This window comes from Gossypium hirsutum, chromosome D06 (assembly GCF_007990345.1).
Source record: "Gossypium hirsutum isolate 1008001.06 chromosome D06, Gossypium_hirsutum_v2.1, whole genome shotgun sequence".
Taxonomy (NCBI): domain Eukaryota; kingdom Viridiplantae; phylum Streptophyta; class Magnoliopsida; order Malvales; family Malvaceae; genus Gossypium; species Gossypium hirsutum.
The window spans coordinates 38767143-38783749 of NC_053442.1; the positions used below are offsets into that span (position 1 = coordinate 38767143).

Here is a 16607-nt window from a genome sequence, read left to right on the forward strand (position 1 = left end):
AAATATAATAAATTTAAATTTAAATTTAATATTAAATAAATATAATTATATTAATATTAAATAAAATAAAAATCCCCACCCCGTCCCTCTCATTCTCCCCACTGGACCTCCCCCACCTCCGTTGCTCTCCCCCCTCCCTTCCCCCAGCATCGTCCCTCTCCTCCTCTGGTTTCTATTAGTTTAGAATCAAATAACTATACCCATTAAATGAAGTAAAAAGAATCATAAAATGCTGATCCTTTGTTTTATAGAAATGTGATTGTTGCAACAAAATACCTCATGCTATGGAATTTTTATGATCAAATTGGTTGATGATTTCTAATCCAAATTGGGCATATCTACTACATCCAAAAGGCAAAGTTGATGAGTCTACAACAACTAATTAAATTGACAAATGATCCACCTTGTACCCCTTTGGGTAGACAAGAAGTCGCCTACTGAATAAGTCAGAAAATCCAAGTCATGGGAGTTAAATGCAAACTAAAACATAACCAACAAGAAGATTAGAGTTATCATTTTATTGCCACCAACAATAAAATTCTGAGAGTAGACCTTAGTTTCTTTAATAGTGGAGAAATTCTGAATCCTCTGTTTAAACTTCCTTATATTTCCATTAATATCCATAGATTAAAACTCACTATCCACAGCACTCAAAATTTTGAACATAAAAAAAAGGTCTTAAATCGTCTTGTGGAGGGAAGGAGGGAGACGGATGGGTAGAGAGACGGGGATGGTGGCAGGGGAGGGGGAAAGGAAGAGGGACGTTGTGGAAAATTTATTATTTTATTTAATATTAATGTAATTATATTTATTTAACATTAACATTAAACTAAAAATTAAATTTATAAAACCCTAAAATTAACAACATTAATATAAAACCCTAAATCATACACATTAATATAAAATTATTATTCTATATATTTTTTAAAATGTGTATTTTTATATTTTTTTGAATTTTTTAGAATTAGGATTAAATTGAGACTACTTGTAAATTTTAAGGGTTAATTTTTTAAAATTATGACTAAATTGATATAATATGTAAAAGTTAAGGTTAAATTTATTATTATATCAGCTTTTTAACTGTCACATCATCTTGCCTTTTGCGATTTTAACGGGAATGATCAAAATGATCGAACTATGTAACGTGAGTGTTTAAATTACAAACTTTTTTTTATTTTGGATGCCTAAAATGAAAATGTTTGATAGTTGGGTGACCATATATGTAGTTTACCCTTGTATTATCAAATATATTTTTAAACTAACATAATACATATCATGATTTGATTTTAATTTTTGTTAAAGAAATTATTTTTATCATATTAATAATTTTTATAGTAATTAATATTTTAAAAAAATATAAATTATATAATTAAAATTTGTACGATCTAACATGATTACAGTTTATCAACTAAATAAGTAAATTATAGATTTTTGTAATTACAAGAAATTATAATTACTAAAATAATAATTATTATTTCATTTAATTATTTTGTGTTATTCTAACAAATTTTTAAAAAAATTTCAAAAAATTCCATAAGTTGACATGATGTTTAGGATGTTCCTTACTCTAATTATGGGCTGAATTTGAGTTGCATTAGTATGGTTGTTGTTAGTGATTTGCCATTCTATTATAATTAAAAAACAAATTCAAAGAATGAAATTTATTTTATCTAACGATGATGCAATTTTGCTAACGTGGAGGAAAGAATCGTTTGTCCCCTTAGTTTCTAAACTACATGGTAACTTTATCAATGTTAAATTTTGTAATCATTAATTAATAATTAATTAAATCTGAAATAATAGATAAAATCTATTTTTAGTTATAACCAAGAAACAAAAAATCTAATTTTAGCTGTTTATTTTTCTTCTCTTTCTTATCAATTCATTTTGGTCTGTTGTGTTCCTCCAAGGTTCTGCCCCGTCCATTCTTCCGTCTCTGTTTTCTTCTCCTTTCTAGAATTTGATTGACTTTATCTGGAAATTGAACTGTAAAAAGTAATCACCCAAATGCATATGAATATCAATGTTGAAGATCCTCAAAACATTTAAATGTCAGGTTTGAGGTTTGCCCTTCAATTTTAACTCCAAACACGTTGAATTCCTAAAATTCATTAATTTGCCTTTGTTTTTTCTGTCTTCACAAATCTTGGAAGAGCTTCGGTTGTTTTTTATATTCTCATCAATTGGCAACTAGGGCCTTTCTTGATTTCAGTAGTTTTTCTGAAAGTTCTTCCTTTTCATAATTGAACTCGTTAAGACTTTATTCTCGTGCACCGTATGGTTTTTGGTTATATATTCTCCTCTTTTTTTTTTTGGTTGATATTTTTTATGCAAAGATTCTTGGTTGAGGGGTATGGTAGGAAGAAGAATTAAAAGAATCAGGAGATTTACTAGGGAAGAGAGAGAAAATATAGAATCTTTTCAATATCTCTATTTGATTGATGTCTGCTGATATGGAATTTCTCATTGATTCAAATCCATATAAAAAAATCTGGCTAATTTATTGCAGTTTATATATGTATATATATGGCTTTGAAATAGCTTGTTGTTTAGTTCCTAGTTAGTTTAGTTTTGAAATGTATTGAAAGTGTTGAAAGCAATTTAGAATGCTGATTGCCTCATATTTGGTGGTGTCATCCGCATTCAGAGTATTGGTAGACCTTAATTTTCTCATGCAAGTTTTGTTTATAGATTAGAGTAACTTTGTTTTTCCATATTTTTCAGGTTCCTCAGCTTTTACTGAAATGTGCAGTAAGAACCATTGCTCGGGCTATGATCTTAACATTATTGTAGAGATTCAGTATTGTTAGCGATGCAATTAGTATCAAATGATAGTCGAAAAGAAGATATTTCAGAAAGAGAGCCTATCTTATGCCAGCCCGATATTTCACAAACATCTGAAGAATGTGAAATTGCAGCTGTTGGAGGGGATTGTATTGTTGTTAGTGAAGATTTGGAAGAAATTAATGTTGATGAAACCAGCCATCTGGTGAATGCCGACCACCCACAATGCCGTATATGCCTTGATAATGAAGGTGCTTACCACTTAAATGCATATTTCTCTTTAATAAGTTTCCTATAACCATTTTGGAATGGTGGGGTTTCCTTTTACCTGAGAAAACTGAAGATAACTTATGCTGAGGCAAATGGTTACTTATTTTCAGGGGATGACTTAATTGCACCTTGCCACTGCAGGGGCACTCAGAAGTATGTCCATAGATCCTGTCTTGATAACTGGAGGTCAACTAAGGTTAATGCTTGTTTCTTTGCTGTCTTCTCTTGAACCTGAATAGAAAATTAGTATTGGAAATTACTGTAGCTATGGGATATTCATGTTTAAAATGACCATTAAGGGAAGTTTGGCACACTCACAATTTGAGTCTCGCATTTGGCTTGTTTACGTTGCACAATCTGAGAATTACAGTGTCTAGTATAAACATTATTCTTTATTTTACACAATATAATTTTGTATCCAGCCTTACTTTGATATCAAATTGTCTTGCTGAAAGAACTTGAATTTGCAACTTATATCTGCTTAGGTTGTTTAAAATACTCCTTACAATATTGAATATTGAATACCTATGAGTCGATCTACTTTTTGCACATGTAGCTAAAATAAATATACATTTTACTATCTTTATGCAGTAAATTTTATTTTTGATTTGATAACTAATACTATTTATTGTACTTTATTTTGTATCTATAGGAGGGCTTTGCATTTGCTCACTGTACAGAGTGCAGGGCATTGTTCATCTTACGTGCAAATGTCCCACCTGATCGGTGGTGGTTGAGATTAAAATTCCAGTTCCTTGTTGCTAGGGACCACGCATTCATCTTTGTAATTGTTCAGCTGGTATGATTGATATCCCATGCCATTTTACTTTCCCGACACTTTCCTTGAAATGTGATGAAATTGGAATATTTTTATATGGTTACATGCTACTGCCAGATGTTTAAGAGAACAAAGATCCAAAGAATGAAATCTATGATTAGTGTAAACTAAAACTTGTTTGGTCTTTATTTGCTGGACCCTGAGTCTGAAACCATGTTGATAAAGTTACTCTACTGCTTGTTTATTAAATTTTCATCAATTATCTTATTCAAGGATACTTAGGTTGTGATTCTAGACTTACTGTAACTCAGTGATTTTGTTAGCCTCTTCATTTTTGAGGGAATGGAATTAGGTTATCTAGTCATTACATGTTAATGTAGTTAGTTTATAGTTGCAATATTGATAATTTACAACTGTAGTAACTTGTAAGTTGAGTCCTATTGGCATTAGGGGAATTCAGCTAGGTGTGTGTGTATGAAAAACTTTTATGCATAACGCATGCACATTTTGTAACTTTCCAATTGAAAGAAGATTATTGTTAAAAACTTTGATTTTAAGCTACAGTTGGATGTCTTAGAGGTTGAGGAAGAGGAAACCAGGGTCAAGAATAGAAGTGGCTGCGATACGACACACAATTGAAGAATTATCGTGTTCAATTTATTCTAGTTTGGGCAGGAACAAGTGGAAATCCCAATGGAGATTCTGGAAGGGGCCCACAACCAATTTGACATAATGTTGTTGATTTTCATGATATGCTGCATGTGAAAGAACAAGATTACGATCTATTAGATCCTTTTTATAATGTGTATCCAGAAAAATGTAAAGAAATTGGTGTGTATCTTGTTTAAGGAGTGTCTTTGGTTGTTCATAGAATGATAGCCACCTTCTCAAAAGAAGGTGAGGATTGGAGGCAAATTGGAAATCTCTTGGCTATCTCAAAGGACACAAGGTCTGATGTTGATGGAGTAAAAATAACTGATCTAGTTTTTACAATCAAATCTGATTCTGCCGAGAGAAAACTCATTGCTGAATTCAAGAAAGACCTTGAAAGTTTGAAGGCATTTAACAGTGTGAAGGTGATGTAGTCTTTCGAAGAAAAACTGCTTGCATTCAATGTCAAAGCTATGTTTCGTAAAGTCATTGCTGAAAATCAGGTTCAAGTTGTTTCTAGAGTAACAGGTTGTGCTAGAATACCCTTAGAAAAGGGAGTCTTGTTGAATCAATTGGTTATCAAATTGGCCTAGAGTCAAAGTGCTCTTCTAAGACATGGCTCTTAGTTCACACCACTAGCATGTTACTCAGACAATTGGTTCAAGACCTAAATTTTAATAGTGTGAATCAATTGCTAGTGGATGAAATTCATGAAAGATGCAAGAATGAGGACTTTTTGTTAATAATTTTGCATGATTATTTCCCTTGGCATCCGGACAACAATTATTTGTTTGAATGTCATAAAGTTGTAACTAGTTCCAAATCTGTTGATCTCGGGAATGAGGAATACACTGTGTTAGATGATAATAAATATATTGGTGACCCACTGGTGGAAGTCAAAGCTGCTAAGGATTGAAGTAAGAGGAAGTATTATGCTGCAAAAGCATATTTGAAAGAAGCATATTTAATCATGTTCTAAGACATGGCTGTAAAGGATCCAAAGTTCGTGCCTTTTTTCAATTACAACATGATTAAATTGTGGGTTATTACCCTGCTAGAAGAGATGATGCTATGAAATTGTCTATGTTACAGATCTTGGCTGAAATCTGATTCATTGGTAGCCCTGAATTGTGCACTGAATGGAATACTCTCCTAGACAAAATTAAGATTACTTGAGCAAGGCGAGAGTGGGAATTGGATACTCCTTTTCTCATTATTATTTAATGGAACATGAATATCTTACAAAAGATGATGCCAGAAAACAATTTCTACTATTGAGGACACTTCCTTATAGGAGTTCAATTTTTTTCTGTGTTCACTAAATTGATGATCCAATTGGACTAATACATGGATGGATAATTTTGGGTATCAACAAACGCAGGGTTTACTTTTTTCGTCCTATTCCTAAGGAGTATTTACAATCATCTGAATTAAGAAACTTAATGCAATTTGGCAGCACTACTGCTGTATTTTCCAAGATGCAAGTTGCTGGTGATCTTCACATATTCCAATTTGAAACTAAACAGGGGGAAGAAATTTGTGTTTCTCTTCAGACTTCTCTATTAGAGAAGAATATGATGGAAGTTAGGTTAGAGAGCAATGCCAAAGGGAACATGGCTATAACATTATATGAGTCATTGCACAAGCTTCAAGATGAACTGAAACTTCATAACGAGGAGTTGCATATGGCTGAGAAAAGGGCAAGAAGATTGACAGAGGAGGTCATTTGAAACGGGGAATTACTAGTTTAGAAAGGAAGAAAGATTAAGTTGTGAAAGTTTTCTAAGCCGGGGAGAATGACACAGGAGCTTTTAATTATTTTGATAATATTTTATTATTTCAGATTTATTTATTAAGTACTAGATATCTTCTTTGTTACTTGTTTGTTCGGCCCTAATTCTAATGATTTGCTTCTGTTTTCCCCCTAAACCACATCATTTCATCTCTTTCATTTTGTTCTTATTTTGTTTGCCTTCACATTGGATACTACGACCATGAGCTTCTTGTTTGCATGATCATTTTATGCCTTCAAGTCTAGCCTTTACCTTTTCTTTCCTAGACTGTTAAACTCCAAATTATTCCTTAAACCTTCGAAACCATTGACCAAACGTGCTAATCTGAAGACCTTGGTCTAGGCTAGAATCCATGTATTAGCTAATAGTTATGTAATTTATCCACCCTTTTACTTCAAAGTCAAACCTCTGGAAACAACATTGTGTCTAGTCATGCTGCGATATTCTTCCATCATTCTTCTAGTGTGCATCCGACAGCAATTTCTGCAAGTCTTTTGTTTTTTGCTTTGTTGCTCAAAACTGGGTTCAAGTGTAAGATGTGGGTATTTGTTCTATTCCAAAATGTCCATCTCTTTTAATGAAATAAAAATATCTTCGAGCCCTTGTATATTTTGAAGTGTCCACCATTCATTTGATGCTACTGGTTAGGAAAAATAAAGAGTTGTAAGTAACATAGTTTCATTGGAGTTCTGTGGGTCAACACCTTCTGTGAAAATATAATAACTATTTCTGCTGCGTAAATTCGAGCTGAATCTCTAACTTGTTGAAACTCAATTCACTGCTCTTGATTCCTACATTTACATCTAGGATGTTTTTCTTGCATCTGTGTACTGATTCAATATGATTACTTGGATCAATTATGAGGGTCGTTCCGTGTTACAATAAACATATCATGCAAATTGAAACCTTGCTTTGAACAGATTGTGGCATTTTTAGGGGTGCTGGTCTACAAGTTTTATGGGGAGGAACTAAGAGAAATGTTTGGTTATGATGAACATCCTTATGGGTTCTATACTATGGCAGGTACTGCTTTCTCTCTCTCTCTCTGTGATTATGATAAAGGCTCTTAGGCACAAAACATACTGACATACAAGCTTTGTGCTGTTCCACTTGTTTCGAATACCTTGATATTTTTTGGTTCAAACTTTTGTTGAATTTGTAAAACTGCTTGAAATGCAAAATTTCATAATCATTGAATTTCCCATTCAGTGTTTATGATGCTTCATTTTTTTCCTTCCACTCTGTATATTGTAAATATTTGCACAGTTGATTTTGCAGCATTAAGCACAGTTTCTACTTTTTAGGGATTATGCTGCTTTAAAACTTCATTTTTCCCCTCTTCTATTTTGGGTTCAAATAAAATAAAAAAATTAAGCTTGCTTTAGTCCATTTTCAAATTAGTCAGAATTAAAGTTAAATGAAATTTATTAAATCAGATGTAAATAAGTGTTTGGAGTAGAAAAAATCACTATTCCATTTTCCAGCCAACATAAATTGCTGGAAGTCTCAACAAGGAAAGCAATTTTATGTCTTCACACTTTTATTATGTAACTTTAATCTTATTTAACTGTCAAGGTTACTTTTACTACTATGACAGATTGGAATTATAGCATGGAAAATATTGCACTTGTATTTATGCAGCAAGAAAGCATACTAGTGTATCATGCAGGCGTACTGTTAAATTTATGGTTGCATTCAAGAATTGGGAAAAGATAAAACCAATATGCCATTTTGAGCTGAAACCGTAAGAAAGTAATAGTGAACATGTAACTTCTTTAACTGTATCAAACTTCAGGATAACTGACTGCGCTCTCTGACATAGTTCTTTTACTGAAATCCTGAGGATAAATGTTGTTTTGTTGCTAAAATGAACTTGGTGGTTTTTTGAAAGGGTGAAGGGTGCTTTGGTAAAATGAAAAAGAAATTTATTATGGCAAAAGCATCCAATTTAAGGTGTGAGGAAATACTTTATAGATAAAACTAGTGGGCAGAGAATAAAGAAAATAGTATGATATTTCTAAATATTGGATCCAAGCAACCCAACCCAACCAAACCTAAATCTATTAATTTAGTTGTTTAGATCAGGGCATTTCTGTTATTACTTGTGGCTAGCTTTGTTTATAATATTATTGTACCAATAAGCCATTGTAGTTCAATAATTGACGATTCTACTCCTTATGACTTGCTTGAAGATTGCACGAGTGGTCAGCATGCCAAGTTTACCATCTTCCTGTGATACTATCAAAACAAATATTTTTATAGTGTATGGTATTTTGTTTTGATGTGCAGTTTTAGCAATTGTTTTGGTGGGTTTACTCTATGGTTTCTTCATTGCTATTATATGTGGCCAGAGGATCAACGAGCGGCATTATCATGTTCTTGCAAAACAGGAATTAACAAAGGTATGTCGTAAAAATTTGATTAGAAAATCCTGGTTTTGGTGTTTGTTTTGATATGTTTCAGATCTGAGGTAAAACTAAAATGCTGGTTTCATTTAACACTTCAGTGTGCTATTGAATCTTTAGTGTTGCATTCATCAACGTATTTTATAACAAAGTTTTGTGCAGTTCGTTTCATTATGCAGAGCTAAATTATATTTTAGTATTGCAATATAGGAGCATCCATGAACTAGTTTAGCTAAGATATTCTGTTTATTCGTATTATCATCTTGGTAACGATGGTGTATATTTATTATTTTATTCTGTCTGGTCAACCCAAGATTGTAATATATTGTCTAGCTTTGTTTATTAGTGTCAAAGCAGGATATATTTAGCATATCACGTACCCTGATGAGCATAATGTCAGGAATATGTCGTTGAAGACCGAGAAGATAATAAGAACACCCCAGAACTAGATCCCAGCCATGTGACAGAGCTAAGAATGTTGGGTCTCTATTAATTTGGTAGCTGCGCATTTCATTTGTTTTCCTGGTGAGCAATTGTAACATTATACTAATGAATTCCCATTACTATAACTCTTGTTCATAGCCATTTTTCGTAAATGCATTCTTAAGGTGTCACTCTCTTATGGAGGTTGACATTTGTTTCGAGGATGTTGGCCAAGGGTGCACAGCACACCAAAGGTTCAGTTCCCTGTCCTGCGGCCATAAGGTTTCCATTATGTTCTTATAAACATGCAATGCAAAACAAATGCGCATAGGCACTAGTTGCAGGTCCTATTAATATTTTGAAATATTTATGTGCCTTTTGTGTCATGGGGACAGCTGAGAATAGACTTCATGCTATTTCTGACATGGTTGTCCTCCTTTTTTTTCTTGGTATCAGATGAACCATTCACACGTATCTTACATAGTATAGTTTCACCAGTCATTCTCTTAGTTCCCCCCTATTTGATTCAGTGTCATGTTTCGTAGTAATTTAAGATCTCACAAGCATTGAATCAGGAAGTTAGAGAAATTGCTGTGTGCTCTATATTGAATTGAGTTTGTGTACTGGGCATTTCCATCAACCTGGTTTGTCCTTTGAATACCTAATATGGTCAGTGCTTGTTTGTTTGTGCATTAGTTATTGGTTTCACTGAGAAATTTACCTTTTTATGTTCTTCATACCTTTACTTTTGTTTCTTTTTACAGATTTTTGAGAGGTGCTGAATGAAACTCTTTTGTTTTTTGGTCTTTGAGAGTTACTAAAATGGCTAAATTCTTTAATATTTATCTAAATCAGGTCGTTACATGATTTTGGAGTTTGAATGGCTAAATTGTTAAAGGTTTGAGTACGAAAGAGAGGATTACTGAAATTGTACTATAAAAATAAACAATAAATGAAAAAAAAAAAGGTTAGGTCTTTCCTTCGAATTTTCTTTTAGAAAGATTAATAATAAAAACAAAAAATTTAAGGGTGTAACGGTAGGTTGGGGATTGGGAAGCTCTAGGTTTGTGCTCTAAACAGTTCTCGACTTTAATAAGAAATGTATTATAATATTATCAGATATGGTAAAATATAAATAATTTAAATTTTAAAATATTCATGATAATGAAATTGCAAGCAAGGGAGGTAAGAAAAGATCAGCAGTTTTTCCGCGAGGAACGGAGAAGATATCTGTTGATGCATGAATAAATTTATGGGTTTCTTTTTGGCTCAAAATGAACAACACACGAGACTGGCTGTTCCTTCAAATTATGTAGGTGATCTATATCGATAACCTTATTTAATCTGTTGCTTCTGAATTGCTTTGATTCGTTACTAGACACGTGCCATATGCGTGTGATAATTACAGCACTAAAAATAAAATTTTAGAAATATTTAAATATATATACTTTTAAATTACATTGAGATCTATAATCACTCCAATTTCAATATTTATATTATATTTTAAAAAATTAAATTTAAGTAAAATTTTTATAAAAACAACCTACTTGTAAAATAGTTAGATGAAAACTTTGATGTGAATTGTGATTTTTAAGAACTTGATTTGCTTTTTAAATTTTTTTATTAGTGGGCGACTTTTATAAAATGTGATTTTTATTTTAAATTTTAGAATTGTCTTCCTTTTCTTCTAAAAAAACAATAATATAGTAGCTATCTTTAGCGAATTTAGTAATGTAACTATAGTTTATTTGTTCTTTCATTATTAATTAGGGGTATTTTAATAAATTTATATTTAAATTGATATTTGGTTAGTTTGTAACACAATTTAAATCAAAGATTGTGTCATTAATATAAATTTAAAATCATAAATAATTAAATACATACTTTCATATTACATAAAGATCCATAATCATTCCAATTTTAATATTATATTATGTTAAAAATTAAATTTAAGTAAAACGTCAAAAATAACACAATCTAATTCTAGAATAATTCTTTTTAAAAAACACTAGGTGAATGTTATTTTTTTATGAACTTTTTTTAGAATATATATAAAATTAATAGATAGTTTTCTAGACTATGATTTACCTTTTACACTTATAAGTTATCAATTAAACAGATTTTCAATTAATTCGTGATACAAACTTAATAAAAAATTTATTATTAACATAGATATATTTTACCTGAGGAAAATAATGTTATCTTGAAGATGTAATTGATAGTCACACCATTTTAATATGCATATTAGTAATGTAATTTCTCTTTCACATAGACTTGTCAATTAGGCATGCCGAATTGGTTTTGGGTCGATCAATCTAGACTAAATCAATTTGATTTTTTGGGTTTTTTCGGGTTATGAGTTTTGAGTTGGTCATTTTGGTTTAAAGTTAGGTTTGGGTTTGAATTTGAGGGTAAGATCTTTTTAGGTTACGATTATTTCATGTTTAGTCATTTGGATTTAATTTTATACATGGATATTTTGACTAGGATTATTTTAGATTCAAGTTAGTTGTATTTTTTATTCTAATTTTTTCAGTTTAATTACTAAAACCGATTAATTATTTAGTTTTTAATTTTAAAATAAAATATAACAAATTATTTAATTGATTTAAATTATTATAAAATAAAAAATTATCAGAAATAATTTTTGAAATAAAATAAAATAAATTTAAATTGATTAACCTATAACCATAAAAAGTAATTTGAGTTGAAGAAATTAATTATTATATAGTTTATTTTTAATTTTTTATTGTTAATAACATTTTTAAACTAACTATTGTTATTGTTAATAACATTTATTGAATATAAAATCTGGATACTTTTATTGTTAATAACATTATCTAACCTAAAATTCATGGGATAAGAAAAATTAGGTTGCATTTGGTTTCAATAGACAAATAATTTTTAGTTGGAATTTTTAAAAATAATTTTTGGAAAATGAAAATTAAGGAAAAAATATAAATTGTTTTTTTTGTTTTCACTAAAAGTACTTTGTCAAAGTGAAAATGATGAAAATAAGAGTTTTTAACATTAAATGATTGACTCTAGTTCAAATCTATATAAATGCAAAAATATTTATTTTTTTTAATAATTTTTTAATATTAAATATGTTATCCTGGCTCAAATCCATATAAATGTAAATTTTTTTATTTTATTTTTATTAGAAAAAATAATTACCAAACATCTTTTCACGTTTTCATTATTAAAAATGTTTTTTTATTTCTATTTAACAAACATGTTTTTCAATTTTTTTCACAAACCAAACCAACCTACGTGCAAAAGCTAAAAGAACAATTAGCCAATTTGTTTTTAGAAATTTCAAATCAATTTGGATCACCATCAAAAGAAAATGAAATTTTGATTGTTTTTATAAAGATTTTGATATTTTTATTGCATTTTATTTCATAATTTTTTTTATTAATTTTACTTGAGAATAAATAGATAATACATATTTTTCATTAAATATTTTGTTATATTTGCAGTTTGCTGCTAAGATCATATGATATAGATTGAAATTACATATTTTATGACAATCGAAAATGATTATTGTTGACCTAAAATAGTTGCTGAGTAACAAGCAAAGTATGAGCAGAAGTGATTGCGAAAGTGGACACTTAAAAAAGCACTACGACATGCACAAAGAAAACAAATGACAACAAAGCTTCTGTACAAAGTTCGGTTTTCTTACGCCTATGAAGCCTAGCACAATGAGAAGAATTCAATATCTTCAAACAAACACAAGTTATAGTTAGCGATCATAATTCTAACACACTCCAATGAAGAATCCACACTCTTGTACCTCAAAGAATAGATCTTTAACCACTAAATTCTTCACCTAAAAACTTAATTTGTAAAATCACAACACAAATGTTTTACAATCACAAATGCACTCTCACAAATAATGTTCCTCACTTGAATAGATAAGTTCTCTCAATAATCAATACATCAACCTATACAATTATTTTAATTGTATAAATTTTTTGAAACTTGCTAATATAATGAAAATCCATCACAATCCCTATTAAACAATAGCTAAAATAGCTAACTACAATAAAATATTAACAACCAAGGTAAACATGGACAGTTGGCAGATAAGACATCAATGTTTCAATCTAATCCAAGTTCTTGCATTCAAGGTATTTGATATACTAGATTTGATTTGATTCGACCCGATCTTCTAAATAAATTACTCCCAGTGATTTGGTCATCATGGATTGGCTTGATTCATTCCACAATATCAACACAACCCTAAGATACGGGGTTCAATAAATGGCTAATCTTCCAAATATGAGAAGTTGTAGTTTTGTCATAGTGGTTAGGGAAGTGGGCAGTTCCCTTTACACATTGTAGCAATTTCAAATATTTCAACAATCTTTTCCTTTGGTAATTTGTTGAACAAAACAAATACAAGGTAGGAAGCTTAAACATTAATCAACAATTGCTCCCCCTTAACACATTCTCCTTAATCTACTAACTTTAACTTAGAACATAGTTAAGTAATTTAACCATTAATGCTTAGTGTAAATTTTGCATTAATAATAAAAATGTTGAATCTGGTGCCCTAAGTGTAGTATATTCGTTTGTATACTTGTATTTTTTTGAATAAATTGGTTTAATAAAATTATTCATGAATTAGATTAATACCCTTTGTATATTGTCCTCAATGATTTTCGCAAGCAAAACAAAATGGAAGCAAATATCAGCTCATTGGTTACCTAAAATTTAACTAATACTTAGCGGTATTATGTGGTCAGATTGGAACACGAAAAGACAACTTGTATTAGTAGATGAACCTAAACATGTCCTTAGTTTAATCAGAAATTAGCAAACCGGTTGGAAGACTAATATACCTTTTATCAAGTCTAATTGGGGAGATGCTTTGCCTTAAGTATCAGAGCGGATAAATCCTAGATAATAGAGATATAGATGTGACTAACTGGACAAGTAGTATGTTAAATCAAGCTATGTTTGATCATATGTTTTGATATAAAAAAATAAAAATGTTTTTGAATAAAAATTAAAGTTGAACAAAATTGACAAAATAATATTTCAAATGAAGTCTAAGAGATAAAATTTTGAATCTTATATTTTGAACTCTTAGAAAAATTTTAAATCAGCTTTTAAATCTAGTTAAAATGATATCAATCAAAGTTAGATTTTTGTCAATAAGTTAAACTATTTTTAAACAAGTCAAATATTTCTTCTTAGAACGTATTGATTTGACCCCAAAAGCAGAACCACCACCCCATAGCATGTTGTTGCCAACAGCTGAACCCCGTATTTCTTCTAGAGAATCTCCTAATTGTTCCAGAGCAACCGGAAAGAGATTCTTTAACCTTTAAGAATTCAGTTCAGGTGTAGGATACTTATCCATAAGTTTTCAAAACTCAATCATGTATGATGGAACCATCAAAGATTTGACACTTTTGAACTCTGTTTGTAACTCACTATAGGCTCGGGAAACAAAGAGAAGATGTGTACGGACGAGATATTCATGAACAAGAAGAAGGAATTTTTGAAAAAAAACGGGTTTTAAAAACGCAGCAAAAAATAAATTTAGGGAAAACAGAGTTTTGAATTTTTTTTCAAAACAAGATCTTGATTGTGATATCTAAAACAATAAACACTTAATCAAAATTGTACATTTTCGATTTGCCTTCTCTATTATCCTCAAGCTCACGTCTACCGAGAGTGGTCTCGCTTTGAATTATAAAAATTTTCATAAAATTACCAGTGGGGTAATTTTGCAATTTCTCTAAACTTTTGGGTCAAGATGTAAATTAGAAATAGAAATTTTCTGAAATAATCTCTTCAGAGAATTTTCTCTTTATAACTTTCTATTGAATTCAAGTGTGTCTCAAATAATGACTCAATACTCTCTTTATATAGGGAGAGTTTAGAGAGTTTAACTATGATTAAACTTAACCACTTTCATATTAAATTAATATAATATTTATCAAGATAAATATTAGATTAAATTTAATATTAAATATTATTAAAATAATAGAATGTTTATCTTGTAGATAAACATTAATATAAATTTGATATTAAGATAAGCACTTTAATATTAAATTAATAAAATACTAATAAGATAAGTATTAAATTAAATTTAATATTAAACTATTAAAATAATATTATTTTTGGAATAGTTAATCTGAAATCAAATTTTCTGGTAAAGTCCCAGTACGAGTGTAACTCTTCCACTACTCAACCATTGAAGACCAACTGCCATTGACCATCGGGGCGCCATCGTCACAGTCATAGGTACCACCATGTCCAATGATACAGGTGCGATACCCTTACAGCACCCCGAGCCAATTCAATCCGGGTCAATGACAACCCGACTAGTTTGGTCTAGCCACTGATTGGACTGTTAGCCCGATTTCACATACTAGGCCCAGTTTGACCAGTTTTTGGTTATTGATCTTGATTTTAGGCTCATAGAGCCTAATTTATGATCTCAGGTCCAATTTTCAAGTTCAATTACCCATTGGGCCAATTGTCTGACTTGAAAATTAATTTCCAAAAATATCCTATTAATTTTAATTAATTTGATTAATTTAATTTTAATTGATCAAAATTAAATTTTTTAAAAATCACTTAGATTTTCTAAATTAAATTTTCAAGAAACTTCTTTAATCAAATTCTCTAGTTGAACAATTCTCACGACCGCCTAATTTAATTCCACGTTTAATAAATCGACTCAATTAAATTATTTCCAAAGTTATAGAATTTTCTTTTGATTCAAATGCAGTCTGATTGAGCTTCTGTTGAGCTAGCGGAGGGACCAATAGGACATATACAATTAGACTATAGTAATTGCAATTATGTCCAGAAGCACTGTTTCGATAATTCACAATTACTTAATCATGGAGTTAGTCCACAAGAAGTCACATGATTGAAACCTCTTTACAATATACTCTTTATGAAAGCAATTCATCCAACTCCTTTGTCCAATGACCTCATCATGTGTGTATTTCCCTCATACGATATACTTGATTCCTTTGAGTTAAATCCATTCACTCAATACAATCCTATTTTATCTCATTGTCACCATTGTGTCTTCTTAATGATTAATATGATCACTATCAACAAATGACCGTGATAAATTGCTTGTTCGAGAATAAGCAACCCGTGGCCACTTTCCATATTTATTAATCCACACAAAGCCAATGAGAGGATATCATTAACTCTTTAATTGAGTTATGAATTCCACTGTTGCTAGTAAAATCATGTCATACACAAGTCATATACCCAACATACCGACTATGGGCTTGATCATCTTTAGAGCATAAGCCTCCACTTATATCAAAGTACATGAGTTTCATACATATGGTCAGTGACTAACTTAGGATTGAGGGACATCATACCATGAACGTCACAAGTGAATTAATCACAAACGGATTCAGAAATAATTAATATGGGGTCTAGTCTAATGTATCATTCTCCCAATGAATACATCTATGTCTATACTTGTGGAGTCAACTTGTGACACCCCAAACC

General features: G+C 30.6%; 1 protein-coding gene across 16 annotated transcripts; it reads left to right on the forward strand.

The window, feature by feature from the left end:
• Positions 1-1809: 1809 nt before the first annotated feature.
• LOC107902050 (E3 ubiquitin-protein ligase MARCHF8) lies at positions 1810-10219 on the forward strand. Of its 16 annotated transcripts, none has more exons than XM_041095313.1 (8): positions 1814-1910; positions 2725-3035; positions 3165-3250; positions 3707-3853; positions 7197-7299; positions 8566-8678; positions 9082-9206; positions 9309-9799. In XM_041095313.1, the coding sequence occupies exons 2-7, from the start codon at positions 2813-2815 to the stop codon at positions 9172-9174; spliced, it is 765 nt and encodes a 254-aa protein (XP_040951247.1). In that variant the 5' UTR covers positions 1814-1910; positions 2725-2812; the 3' UTR covers positions 9175-9206; positions 9309-9799. The 16 variants fall into 16 exon arrangements, 14 of the variants coding, with proteins under 14 accessions (XP_040951249.1, XP_040951247.1, XP_040951246.1 ...); XM_041095312.1 differs by having other exon boundaries at positions 9290-9325; XR_005914519.1 differs by having other exon boundaries at positions 1824-2056; positions 9028-9206.
• Positions 10220-16607: the final 6388 nt, after the last annotated feature.